Here is a 14,859-nt window from a genome sequence, read left to right as displayed (position 1 = left end):
TTTAAATCCTTATGGTCCACTAACGTTATGCAATTTTATGGCAAGATTGTGTCTCTGCCAAAATGTTATAATTCTAAAAAAATATTTACAAGTAAATGGAAAATACGAAGAAAAAATGCTTGCAGAAAAAAAACATTCAAATGTAAGTCACATACAATAAAGTTATGCATACTTTTAAATATTTTAAGAATAATAATATATATAAAAATGAGGAATATTTGCTTTTTAGTAATTGTTTTACTTGAACACGAATATTTTGCTTACTTACCCTTAAATTTTTTTCATTTCTAAGCTACTATGTTTTAATTTATTACAGTCCATGCTATATATTCAATGTAATTCTAATAATTGCAGAAAATAACAATCTGAACAACATATAAATGATATTTTTAAAAATTATGAAAACATTATATTATTCTTTAAGGCTATTAGACAAGAACAAGAACCTTACTTTTACTATCTATAAAAATTTAAGATTTCCTAAAAGTGACTCTTATGTAAGAACTATATAACTTAAATTATTATTTAAAGTTTGAAAAACACTGAATTGTATGTATTGGTTTCTTGTATAAAAATCTTCTATTGCATGCAATTCAATGAGATTGTAACTCAAGTACAAATCTAATAAAATTAATTCATTTAGGTTATGCACAAATTGTCCTGCTTTACTACTATTAAATGGAAATAAGACAAATATCATATGAAGTACAAACAACTGCAAAATTCTCAAAATAAGAGGAAAAAAAAATTATTTCCAAGATTGTTATTTAAATACTAAGTCCGATAATATATTAAATCCGATAAGTAAGAAATAAAGCCTTATAAAAAATTAAAATTTTATAAGATCTTAGTTATGTCTTTCAAAGTTATGCACATAATAAACTTCAAATATTAAATAAAAATTAGGTGAAATTTAAGTTATACGAACAACAAACAATGCAAAATATAGTCAAAATATTTGGTTTCCAATTAATTTTTATTTTATTTAAATCCTAAAAATTAATTTTCTTAAATTTTAGCATTTTTTACAGATTGAATCTGAATATATGGTAAAAATATTTCATGATGTTTCTTAAAGTTATGCACACTTTTATTTAGATCTTTATTTTTATCTTTATTTTATCTTTTTTAATCTTTTTTTTTATTTAGAAACTGCCGCTAGAAACCAAAAAAGACTATAACTACCTAAAAGCAATTTTAAAATAAAATGCTTATAACTTGAGAATTGAAGATCACAGTTATTTAAAAATTTGTTTACATACGCCTCAAATAAATGAATTGGATACATGCTTCAAATTCAACATTTCTAAGCACTTTGAACCAAATTTTCTATTTATTTTTGCTAGTTGCCCGTATAATTAAATATTTCAGATAACTAGAGCATTTCCCATTCTAAAATCTAGTTTTTCCTTGGATATTTATGACTGGAAAATTATCTTAAGATTTAGTTTATGACATAAAAAGCCTGAAATAATTCATTATGTCTTTTTCCAGGCATTTGAAATGTATTTCTAGCATTCAGAATTTAAAAAATCGTATCAACGTGGGAAATTAATGCTGCTTTAAATATCTAGAAAACAATAAATAAAAGTACCTGGAAATAGAGTTATAACCGTCAAATGCCTGAAAATTTAGCAAAATTCATGAAATTGGTGTTCTTCCAAGCAATTTAATTCCAATTTTAGAAACTAATATTTAAAAAAAACTGCTACTAAGAACCAAATAATATAAAGCCTTTAATAACCGTCTAAACATATTAAAATAAAATGTTTGTCACTTAAAAATCACAGAACATCGACATTCGAAAATGTGTCTGCATATTCCTCCTAAGTTAATTTAAAGCCAATTCTCTGTTCTTTTTGTTAACTGTTCACTCGATTGCATTTTTCAGATAAGTGGAGCAATTTTTTTTTAGATTTACGTTTTTCTTGGGACTTAAAATGACTGGAAATTACTAAAATTCATCATTTATGACCTAGACTGCCTAGAAAAAATTAAAAAAATTAATTATAGCATTCTTCCAAGCATTTCAAATCTTATTTAAAATGAAAATAATGACATCGACTATGTAGAATAATATTTTTATGGAATAATTATTTTTGTATTTTTCCAGGCATTTAAAACTCATTTCATTCGTTCCGGATATTTTCAACAAAATTTGTTACTTAAAAATCCAATTTCTTTAAGATTAAACTTTTGTGCAATATCGTCAATATCTAATCCTGTAGACTCAATTAAATTTTAAGTTTAACAATGACAATAAATCTAAAGTTTTATTAAAATGCAAAGCATATTCATTAAATTTATGCATATATTTCACGTTCCAAGGAATATTAAAGAAAAGCAAAATAGGTCTAGATTATACAAATCAAATTATTTAAACTTGAATTATCATATTTGACGTAGTAGGAACGAATTTACTTTGTACGCCCTTAATCATCTTAAAAATAGTTTTAATTAGATGATATTTATTACCCAATTTAAACATTATTTTAGCCTTTGTAAGTCAAAAATCACTTTTAAATCATGAATTACCTATTTTTATAATTTTTACATTACACAACTATGCTCTCTTTAAACTATAATTACTATATAAAAGCGTGATCGACATTTAAAACATCTCGAAAACGGTAATCGGCTTATCCGAACAAAGAAGTCTCTTAATATGCTTAAAACCCATCATTTTTAAAAGCAACTCGGCTCATGAACAGTAAAAGCTACAGTTGCAACGGAGATTTTTATCTTTCTAAAAACCCCGTTGCAATTTAGATAAGTAACGTCGAATGCAGCCCGAAAACCCGTCTGCTAACTATTTTGCTGAAAATTGCAAACATTGCTTTTCATTTAGCTAAAAGCCACCAAGTGATAGTTTTATATAGAGCAAACGAGTGTTTATTTCAGATTATATAGCGAAATGCTCTTGTAGTCAACCCTAAGAAAAACGACCTCTCACATCCATATTTACTCCCAAGTAATAAGGGGGGGAGGAGGATCCCATAAAGCAACAAAAGTAAATATAAACGCATCAATTTGTCGGGCATTCAATATGGTGTTTAACTACTTCAAGCCGGGAGTTTGTTTGCCCGAATGAAGGATGCTGATCTTTCATATCATAATATTTGCGCCCTGTGCAAATAATAACTTTATTACGTTTTCGACGGGGTGAAGTTTTAGGGGGATGAAAGAACAAGATTAATTAGGCAGAGGCATTTGGTTAAGTAAATAATATTTTTTACTTGGTGATACAGGGTGCGTGGGTTGCATGAAGCAAAAGCCTAAGAATAGTATGTAAATTTGTACTTAAATGAAAAATAAAGGTAAAGTAAAAACTAGAGAAAAGGTTACTAATACCAAAAATTAAAAATATATGATAGAACACTGGGTTTAGACTTTCTTTTGATTCTTTATGATTTTTTTCTCATACAACAATCTATTTTTTTCTTACGTCTAAAATTATCTTATTTAATTTTTCTTATGTAGACTAGATCCTTAAGAACAAAATTCATTTATAAGAGGCATCAAATAAATATATATTTTTTTAAATATTAAGTTATCTACAAAATGCATTTATCTAAGAAATCTCAAACTCTACAAAAGGCATTTGATCAAACAAACAGCATTCCATAATCCTAAGATTTGATGGGTTGTAAGGTTTAAAAATAGGATAAATATTAATTTTTTTGGCAATTTATTTCTTCATTATAGCTAAGATTTTTATAGAATTATTTATTTTAGGCGATTTGGATCAAAATTGGATCTTTATGCCCAAATATTTTTATGTAATATAATTCAATGCTAGACTCGACCAAATTTCAATTGTAATAATGACACTATATTTAAAATTAAATAAAATTAAAAATTATATCCATTAAAGTTATGCATATATTTAACTTTCTAGGAATATTAAATAAACATAAAATAATTCTAGATTTTACAAATCGGAATTTTGAAACTTCGTTTTACATTAGAAAACAGGAAAAAATAACTTGTCCAACCTGTGTTCCTATAACTATTTCAATTAAAAATTTTACAAAGTAAATATAATTACTTATTTGTCAAATAAATTTTTAAATTTGCATTTATTTGCTTTTTAATACATTTGTCTCGTAGCCTATTTTAATGTATGTATTATTAACATTTCGTTAGTAGTAAGAGTAATGTTCTAAAATAGGGCAAATGCGTAAAATGGGCAAAATATCATCATCTTTGCTGCATCTTATTTTGCTATTATTGCTTAAATCGTCTTGAAATTTAATTTATTTTTCATTGTGTTTAAACACAAAAAAAGGACATTGATTTATTGCAATCCAGCCTGATAAGTTATAATTTCCAAAAACAGGGAAAAGAATCAATTTTTTTGACCCCTTTTTCTTTCATAAAACTATGATTTGATAAGTTGTATTCCCTAAAATAGAACAAATATAATAGTAAATACAAAGTTTTTTAAAATTTTTCATCTGTAAAGCATTTTATTTCTCTGTTACTGCTAAAATTATCTTAAAATTGTACTTTCTTGGGCAGTTTGGATGAATTGAACAATTGCACAAAAGGCAATAAATTCTTAATATTATATTAATTCTAGTTACAATTGAGGCTATGAGTGCAATATCGGACTAACCCACAAAAATTCAAAATCGACTTTATTGTTCGTGTCGAACATTGTTCTACAATAAAGTCGTAGAACATTGTTCTACAATAAAGTCGATTTTGAATTTTTGTGGGTTAGTCCGATATTGCACTCATAGCCTCAATTATGTTACTAATATATACTATACTACAAACGCAGTAAAGCTATTTCAAAAAGAAAGAACAATTTCTCAAAATAAGATCTATTATGCGTTCAATAAGCAAAATTACTGACGCCTTTATTATTTAAGATTTATCTACATTTTAAGGTCAAATAGATTCATTCGCTGATGATACTGCTTTAATCTTTAATGGCTACACATGGCAGGAGGCTAGAGAGCCATTTTGTGTGGTTGTATATTCAAAAATTGACTTTAAATATGTATAAAAATAATTATAGCCTTTTCTTTGACCGCTTCAAATAGGAAAATAACATTTTAATAAATGATTTGAAAAATTATAATAAAAATAAAAAGATCTTTGGAGTAAGATCAATATACTTGATTAACAGAAGCATTAATTATCTTACTGGAAGAAGTAGACATTTGATCCAAAAGTTTTACATACTAAAATAAATTTTAAGCACTTAACTTTGTATTCTCATTTATAAGTCCTTAGTAGAATCTCTGATAACTGTTGTTGTTTTTATTTTTGTATTTCTTTGTTGCTGTATCTTGGCTAATTGTCCTAATGAATAATTATTTTTAAATATAAAAGCACGCACAGGTGCTTTTTGTAAATAACATTACGTTGCCTAGGTACTAGGTTGCCTGTGCTTAGGATTTAACAAGAAATATCATATTGAATATTTTACGTAATATATTTGATTTAAATTATATTGATGATTTTATTGTTTTAATTTTAATGATACTTAGACTTAAACTGCATTTTAATTGCCCAATCGTTTGTACAATTTCTCCAGATTTATTATATTTTGTTGCTATTGCAGCAATATAAATAAAAATCACTAATTAATTATAATCTATCCTGATACTTAATTTAAGATTGAGGTTATAATACTTATAAATGGAAAAACAGTTATTTAATTTTTTGATAATATCCCTGCATAAAAATATTATTTGTCTTTTATAACACATCTATGTTTCATAATACGTCTCAAAATACAAAAAACCTTAAATATTTTAACTTCCTGCCACCTTTCATTTTAAAATCTATAAATTAATAAACAAACTTTCGTCACCATTAGCCTAGGACCCACATGCTCCACCCTCATACCTCATACCTTTAATACTAGAGGGTATTTTACGATTTCTTCATACTGCTTTTTATCTTAACAACTATTGTAAAAAAACTATTTTCCACAAGGGTTTTTTGACTAATTTCTAATTTTTTTTCCTCATTTCAGGTCTGGTTTAGTAACAGACGAGCTAAATGGCGCCGCGAAGAAAAACTGAGAAACCAACGGCGAGCTGTCGATCAAGTAGGCACCGTCAGTCCTCCGGTACCAACCAGCAGACTGTCCATCAATTCTGGATTTAACTCAATGTATTCTTCGATACCGCAACCGATTGCCACTATGGCTGATACCTACAAGTAAGTAAACTCATTTGTTGCAAATTAAATTAGAAAAACTATATTAGCATAACCTAGGTACCTAAATAACGCCTTGCAAGTAATGGTAGGTTATACATTAGAAACGTCTAAAAAAAAGACTTTATCAGATCTGTTGCGGTATAAATAAGTTATAAAGAAAACATCATTTTATTCCTAATTAGCTTATTAAAATAATTAAAATTTTTAAGGTGCTAATTAATTCGTCTTACTAATGCACCAGGCCTTGCTTTCATTAAGGAATTTAGATTTTTTTTTTAAATTAATTCGCGTAAATTAATAATTCATTATTTATTTTAAAACTTGTGGCAATATCATACGGTTAGAGACCTTTAAACAAACTGTGTTCAGTAAGCCGGCATTTCGGCCTTGGAACGGAGGTGTCAGTTCGGATTTGAGTGAGGCCGCATAAAACAGGCTTATATGTGGTATGTTTTTTGTTCGTACTTTGGGAGATACTTTTGACAATTTAATATGGTTGAAAAGTTAGCGGATTGAGACAATAGAAGTTCTTTTTAAAGGATTTTAATCGAAAGTCATGACAAAAGACATTTATTATTTCGTCTGAATGCTCGGTTGTATCAATGAGCCTTTCTATAACATTTTGCAAAGAACTGAATTATAGAGGAAATTTCTTTAATCGCTTTAAGTCAGGTTACTGGAGAAAAATGAATCAATAAAATACAGGAAATAACTATTAATAAAGGCAGTATTAAAATTTGTTGTAAAAAATTTAAATATTGTCAATATACCTAATTATAATTTTGATTAACAATTTTAGATTATGTTTCACATTATTGGAGTTTTTCTTAGTCAAATTCAGATCTTTTAGCGAAGTTACGACAATAAGATGATCCATTTACTATGATCTCCCTAATGAAGTTGGTAAACTTCTGAAGCTCCAATAGTATTACCTTTGGACTTATCTCAGACTGTGAGGTAAATACTTTCTGCAAGAAGTCTCGATAGAAAAGCTATCTGAGTTCATTCCTCAGTATCTTGAACTACATGAAAGAAGCTAGAAAAAAACATCATTTGCCTTAAAAGAATTTAAAATTACTTTAGCTACTTGGAAGAGGATTAATTTGACCATATTTGTCTTAGAGGAATCAGAAATTAGTTCAATTGCCTGAAAGAAGCTAGAAAATAACATTATCTGCCTGGCAGAAACTAAAAATGACTTCAACTATCCGGAAGAGTCAATTGCATGATTTGCCTTGGCTGAACTAAAAATAATTTTATCTGACTAGAAGAGGCTCAAGAGTAACTTCATTCACCTGGCAGGACTCAAAAATAATCTATATGCCTAGAACTTAAAAAAACCTCCCAAACGACATTAATGAAAGCAATACCATAATTTATCGCAAAGATTCAGCTTGTGAAAGTTGCTTCATTTTGCTTCAGGTCCTCAAATTCGTTCAAAATCAAGTTCGGATCTTTGAGCCAAGCTACAATCATGAAATGATCCATGTTTTACTGTGTTTTGGGTTAAGTTGACTCTGAAATCTACCTGGCAAAAGCCAGATAATAAAATCATGTACCTTGCATAAACTAAAAACCTACTTCAATTTTCTGGAAGAGTCTAAAATTGACTATGCTTGCCTAGGAGGAATCAGAAATAAGTTCAACTGGCTGAAACATGCTAAAAACGAAAAGCTATTTGTCTGGGATGAACTAAAAATGACTTCAATGGCGTGGAAAAGACTCAAAACTGATTATATTTATGTAAGAGGAATCAAACATGAGTTTAATTGCCTGGAAGAGGTTATAAAATAACTTCATTTGCCTAAGAGAAATCAAAATGCTACCTATAAGAAGCTTTAATCAGATGTTACTTTGGAGACGTTCTACATAGGAAACTTCCGGAAACAAGTATTCCAGCTCCAGAAAAAATTAAATGCTCCTGGGACACTTTCGGCCTATACTAGGCTATCCTCAGGACGCTATAATGGATATAATTAGTGCTTATTTAAATTATAAAATAATTCGTGATTTTTTTTCTTGAAATTTAAAATATTTTAAATAAATTTTAATATAGGCAATAAGGTATATTATTAACACGCAAAAACGGATATAACACTTATTAAAGAGATTAAAAAATATAAAAAAAGGTATTCATTTAAGCAAAGTGATGTTTAAACACGAACGTTAAATTTTATTAATACAATAATTGTAATTAAAAATTATAATAATTATTATTAAAATGTATTGTAGTAATATTATCATACTTGTTACCTCCTACATACATGAATTTTGGGCCTATTGAATTTTTCTTTATTATTCTGAATATTCAAATAATAATGTATAACATTACAGTAATATAACTAAGAGAAAACTAAAGATTTAACTAAAATCATTTTAATATGCTGTGAAAGTAAAGGTTTAAATGGATCTAGACTTTTTATTTTTAGATACACTAAAGAAACCTTTTTTGCAACATGTGCCTCAAAATTAGGAAAACTATCAAAAATTAAATCAAATGTCTTGCCTGTTGTACATGACAAGAACAGCGGTATTAAATATGCAGACTGACAAAATTAATAATAATAATAACTTGTTTATTTTTCATATTTGCTACATACGTGGTAACAAGGCAAGATTCGAGAGACACACACTGATAAACAACAATATTAAACCTAAAACTGTGTGTTAAAAAGGGTAAAAATAAAAATAAAAGGATAAAGCAAGACAATTAAAAATATAAAACACTTACTATATATATAGGGTGTCCCAAAAAAGAGTGTCAAGCGAGTGCCCAGAGATAGAGCAACCCAGGGGGAATTCGAATCACCCCCATGCATATGATCCGATTTTTTTTTTAGTTTAGGAGTTATTACATTTTTTGTGATTTTTTAGTATTATTCGACTTTTATGCTTATTTCTGCTATATTCATAGTAAATAGGTAAGGCGAATGCCTGATTTTTATTTTATTATTTAGATAAAAGTTGACTCTGACAAGAACAAAGATAATTTGATCCAGAAATTAAAATATTGCTTACAAAAATAAATAGTAACATAAAAAACAAGAGTAAAAAAAGTTCAACAACGTTAAAGGCGTTTTAAAAATTACAGCATTTCTTTTTTCAAAACATAATTATTTAAGAAACCTTATCGGTCTATCAGCTTTTCACTATAAAAAATTCATTGGGCTACCCTTATCGCATCTTATCTAAATAACAGTTAAAAGGAAAACGGAAAAAGATTTACTAATAAATGAAATAAAGCAAAAAGTGTTTTAATCAATTTATCTTTAATTATTACATAAAGTTTTTAAAATGACAACCTTGTTGTTCAATACAAATACGGCATCGGCAAAAAAAATTATCTTTTAACTGTCTTAATGCTAATCTGTTATTTTTCACGGTTTGTTTTGCTTCATTAATTTTTATTCTTAGTTCTTCTAAGTTTCTTGACTCTTGAGCGTACACGACCTCCTTGTAGTCACCCCAAACAAAAAAATCAATTGGGTTTAAGTCCGGTGACGTGGGGGGCCACTGAATTGGTCCACCTCGACCGATCCACTTGTGTCTAAATCGCCTATTCAGATATTCTCGAACATTTATCGCATAATGGCAAGGAGCCCCATCGTTCTGAAAAAACATGTCTCTCCTTGTCTCCAAATCAACATCTTCTAACAGCTAATGGAGATTTTCTGTTAAGAAATTTAAATAGCATTCTCCATTCAATCGGTCGGGTAATTCAAAGGGACTAATTAGTTTTTCATTTACTATCCCAGACCAGAGGTTTACACCGAATTGGTCTTGAAAATTTGATTGTCGTGTAAGCTGAGGATTTTCAATACTCCAGGAATAATAATTATGAATATTAAAAATGCCAGTGCGCTTGAAATTCGATTGCTCGGTCCATAAAATTGAATTAAAAAAAATTTAATTTGCCGCTTGACGTTGCAACATTTTTTTACAGAATCTTACTCTTCTCGGATAATCTTCGGGTTTTAGATGTTGCACCCTTTGAATATGATATGGATGATAACCCATCTCATGGAGTATTCTATGGGCCTTCGATTTCGGTATTCCGATACGGTGCTCAATTGCTCTAAGGCTTACATTTGGATTTGCTTCAACTACTTCGACTACTGCATCTACCAAATCTGGGCCTCTCATCCCTAACGGTCGTCGCTCTGTTATTGGATCACCTCTGCGATCTACTTGCCTCCGGTATAATCTAGCTGCTTCCAAAGCATTCCCTCTCGCATATCCATAAAAGTAATGCATTTGTTCAAAGTCTTCGCTTGTAGAAGGGGCCGCGCGTCTAGTCATATTCACAAAATACAGTACAGAAAAAAATCGACTTTACCACTTACAAAATAAATAAACTTAAACTTGAAATTCCACTTAAAAAAAGAAAATAAAAAAAAAATTCAGATCAATGTGCACACAAATGTAAAAGAAACCAGTTCGTTAAGACGTATTTATCAAAAATCGCTAATGATGCAATTGCATTTTCAGTTACTCAAATCAATACGGACAACTTCTTTTAAAACAAGATATTCATTTTAGGATTTTAGGCTTGACAATATTTGAACTTATTTTTAGGTATGATGCAATAAATTTAACTAGATAAAATAATCGCAGTAAAAGGCTGATAAGCTGATAAAGTTTTTTTTAATACTTGGGTTTAAAAAAAATGTTTTAATTTTTAAAACGCCTTTAACTTTTGTTTTTTAAGTCACAATTTATTTATTTTTGTAAGCAATATTTTAATTTCTGGATCAAATTATCTTTGTTCTTGTCAGAGTAAACTTTTATCTAAATAATAAAATAAAAATCAGGCATTTGCCTTACCTATTTACTATGAATATAGCAAAAAATAAAAATAAAAGTCGAATAATACTAAAAAATCACAAAAAATGTAATAACTCCTAAACTAAAAAAAATCGGATGATATACATGGATTCGGATTCCCCTAGGGTTGCTCTATCTCTGGGCGCTTGCTTGACACTCTTTTTTGGGACACCCTGTATATTTATACGTCTATACGTCTTTTTAATCTTTTTCTAAATATACTTAAACTTTTACAGCTCTTTGTATTAATGGGTAATGCATTAAAATATTTAAGACCTTTGTTTAGAATAGTGTTTGTCATTCTTTTTGAAGTATGTCAACCCATCAATACAAAATCCTCCTGTTGTCTGGTAGTACAGTTATGCAGATCACTAAAGATTGTAATCTTTTCACAAATATAGTTTGGAAGCAATTTATTTTTTAATTTAAAAATAAACATACAATTACTAAATAATATTTTTTGTTTTGCCGATAACATATTTAGTACATTTAAAATATTATCTACCGGTGAATATCTATTCAATTTTAAAATTATTCTTATGGCTCTGTTCTGTATGATTTGAAGTCTATTGACCCTGTAATCTGGAAAATTAAACAAAAGTGGAGAACAAAAATCCAAGTGCAGCAAAGTAATACTATTATAAATTAGCAATTTTGTTTGGAAAGAGAGGTTTCTGCCAATTCTCGATAATTTTTTTTTAATTTTGCGTGTTATGCTATTAATATGAGAATCAAAATTCAAATGTGGATCCAAAACAACACGCAAATATTTTATTTCTTTTTGGTAGGATATTGTTTCATTATTTATCTTTACTCTTCTTACATCCAAATTTATTTTGGGTTAACCTAATTTTACTCCCAAACAGACAAAATTTTGTTTTAGCTGTATTATTACTGAAGTTATTATCACACAGGCATTTGTATATTTTATCCAAATCAAAGTTTAAATCTTCTTGCATCTTTTCCATAACATACAACAGAGTGTTATCTGCAAATAATACTGAGTTACTTCTACTAATTACTTTGACAATATCATTAATATATATAAGGAACAGAATTGAACCCAACACAGTACCTTCGGGAACACCATGATTAATATCTTCAGCAACAGATAATTTAATTTTAAATTTGACCAGTTGCTTCCTGTTATGCAAATAACATTTAAACCAACTTAAAACTGTACCTCTGATCCCCATCGTTTTCCATTTTAAGAAGTAAAATATTGCGATTTACCGACTCCAACGCTCTTCTAAAATCTAAGAAAATTGTCAAAACAAAATTACCCTTATCTATTAAATCTATCATGCTAACTATCACAGTTTCGCAAAAATTATGAGATCTAAGCTCTGACTAATTTGTTGTTAAAATATTATTTTTATCATAGTAAGTTTAAAGTTGGATTTTTACAGTTAATTCTAAAAGTTTTTCGTAAACTGGTACAGTATTATTAGGCCTAACCTCACTCGCCAGCCTTGTGCCTGAGACCTTAGGAATCGGTAAGACAGATAAGTCCTTCCAATTTTCTGGAAATTCACCATATTGAAGCGATGTATTAATAATGTTTAACACCTACAACTTTAAACACATCTACAAGCACTTTTTTTGAGATATCACTTTCTTCTCCTTTAACAATTTTAATATTTTTTCATAGAGATCACCATATAATATATCTTAATGTATTATTTTAAACTGTAATATTTAACCCCGAAAAAAATTTTGGGTAAAATATCTATAATTTGACTATTAATAAAATATTTATAAAGTTTATCTGCTATATCAAAGTCATCGCTAAATGTCTGCCCTTCAAATACAACTTCATTTGGTAAAACTGAATTTTTACCCGGTAGAAGTGATTTAAGATTTTTTAAAGCTCTGCTGAATTATTTCTATAGTTATCGATAACTTCTCAAAAATATTCATCTTTTTCTATTCTTATTTTATTAAACTTTTATAGCTATGGCATAGATCTGGAATGCCCTCATGAATTGCCCTTACATATAACTTATCCCTATCTTCCATTAACTGTAAAATATCATAAGTTATATATTTAAACTATTTTCTAAATCTAAAATTAAAGAGTTTGTTAATATATTTACATCTGTTAAATGATCGTTCCATGACCTGTGAGACAAAAAGTTTTGTAAAGTTTCAGAATTATAGTGTTTCATTGACCGATGGTAGTAGGTAGTGTTTATCATCATCTACTTTTGAAAGTCATACATACAATGACTAATTTTTTGGAGTATGATGAACCTGAACTAATAGAGTTTTACTATAAAATCAAATGAGTAAAATTTTTCAGAGGTATACAAAAATAAAAAAATATAGCAAAAATTAAAGGGGTCCAAAAATAATTAACTTGTAGTATATCATTAAGAATGTTGCAAGGATTGACTCTAGTTCTATCCATCCCCACAATCTGCCTTCTCCTTACCAAATATCCGTGAAGATAACTACTTGCTTCAGATGAGAAACCACAGTAGTGCAATTTGGCAATTAGCATATCAAGGTTTACTAAGACAAAAGCTTTACTATAATCTGTATTTCTAGTTATGTCAGAACTGACTTTGTTAAAAGCAGTTGCATCACCATGATCTACTCTAAAGCCTTAATAAATATCTCAAAGCATATGTTTAGGATCAATGACCTCGAGAATCATCTGAACACATCCAAAAACAAGAATTTCGAGCATTTTTCGAAGAATTGGCCATATATTTATAGACCTAAGTAGGTCTAATAACGACATATTAGCTGCGTTAAATAGAGGTTGTATAAGGGCAGTTTTCCATAAAGAGGGATATTCTGCCTATTACTTAAAGTTATTTAAATTATTACTAAATAATAGCATATCATAAGTAATGTCGTCAAAGCCCTTTACATTTAGATTTTATTTGCCGAAATGATTTGTAAATATCAACCTCTATATTTTACGAAAGAGCAATTTTTTTATTACCATCAATATTAAATAATGTATTATTGGAATAGAAGTCAAGCAACCCTTGGTCAATAGAGATATCTATAAAGCTTATAATTATCAAATGTTTACTAATATTTTGTGAGTTTATATTATCAATGTTTACTATTAGTTTGTGAGTGTCATTTAATAATATACCTAAATTAATATTATTGAAGTTACATTTCAAAAACTGATTTAGAATAAATCAGAACACAAAGAAGAACACTCTTATCACTGAATTTTTTCTTAGAGTTGCACCTTATTAATTCAAATGATATATTGTTAATAATTATTTAGGTCTATATAATAGTTTTTTTCGCTTTGGAAAAGTGAGCGTTTCTAACATGCCTTTAATGGTTGCTGTAATATAGGGTATAAATTGCCGTTTGACTTTATTTAATTAAATATGTTAAAAACTTCATTTTATGTGTTGTCCAGTATATTTTTGTTAACTTTTAAGGGTTAATTTAACGAGAAACTATGATTTTTCTGTTCGCCCTAAAGAAGGCTTGATATAGGCTGAAACGCTGGCAATAAAGGAAAAAAAGCTTTGAAGAGCTGGGATTTTACTTGATCTTTTATCCAACTTAACCCTTAGCAGCGTGTTTGTCTTAATCTAGGGTAAATAATGAGAATCATGACTATAATAATTGAAGAAATGTTGACTATTCAAAATGTTATATTATAACATTTGTTAATGGATCATTCGTTTATGAGATACAACCATCATCACGTCATCAGATTTTTTTTCTCATCACTATTTAAGTAACTATGATCTGTTATCGACATGTTATATATTATTATTAGATTTATTTTTTCATCGTGTTTTTCTTGTATGATCTTTTAATTACTTAAAAAACAATATTTTTATAATTATTAAAAGGTTCATTATTTTAAGG

At 28.3% G+C, this 14,859-nt stretch overlaps 1 protein-coding gene across 2 annotated transcripts in view; it reads left to right on the top strand.

Annotated features, from left to right (window-relative positions):
• The window catches only part of LOC126737234 (paired box protein Pax-6), a 115,193-nt gene that overhangs the window by 80,469 nt on the left and 19,865 nt on the right, over nt 1–14,859 (top strand). For both annotated transcript variants that reach the window (XM_050442019.1, XM_050442020.1), the window contains one exon: nt 5,993–6,180. In XM_050442019.1, coding sequence (XP_050297976.1) covers nt 5,993–6,180 — 188 coding nt within the window. The remainder of the gene's footprint in view (nt 1–5,992; nt 6,181–14,859) is intronic.

The sequence above is a fragment of the Anthonomus grandis genome, chromosome 6 (genome assembly GCF_022605725.1).
Source record: "Anthonomus grandis grandis chromosome 6, icAntGran1.3, whole genome shotgun sequence".
NCBI lineage: Eukaryota > Metazoa > Arthropoda > Insecta > Coleoptera > Curculionidae > Anthonomus > Anthonomus grandis.
Note: the sequence above shows the minus strand (reverse complement) of the source record. Positions and strands in the feature narration are given on the sequence as shown.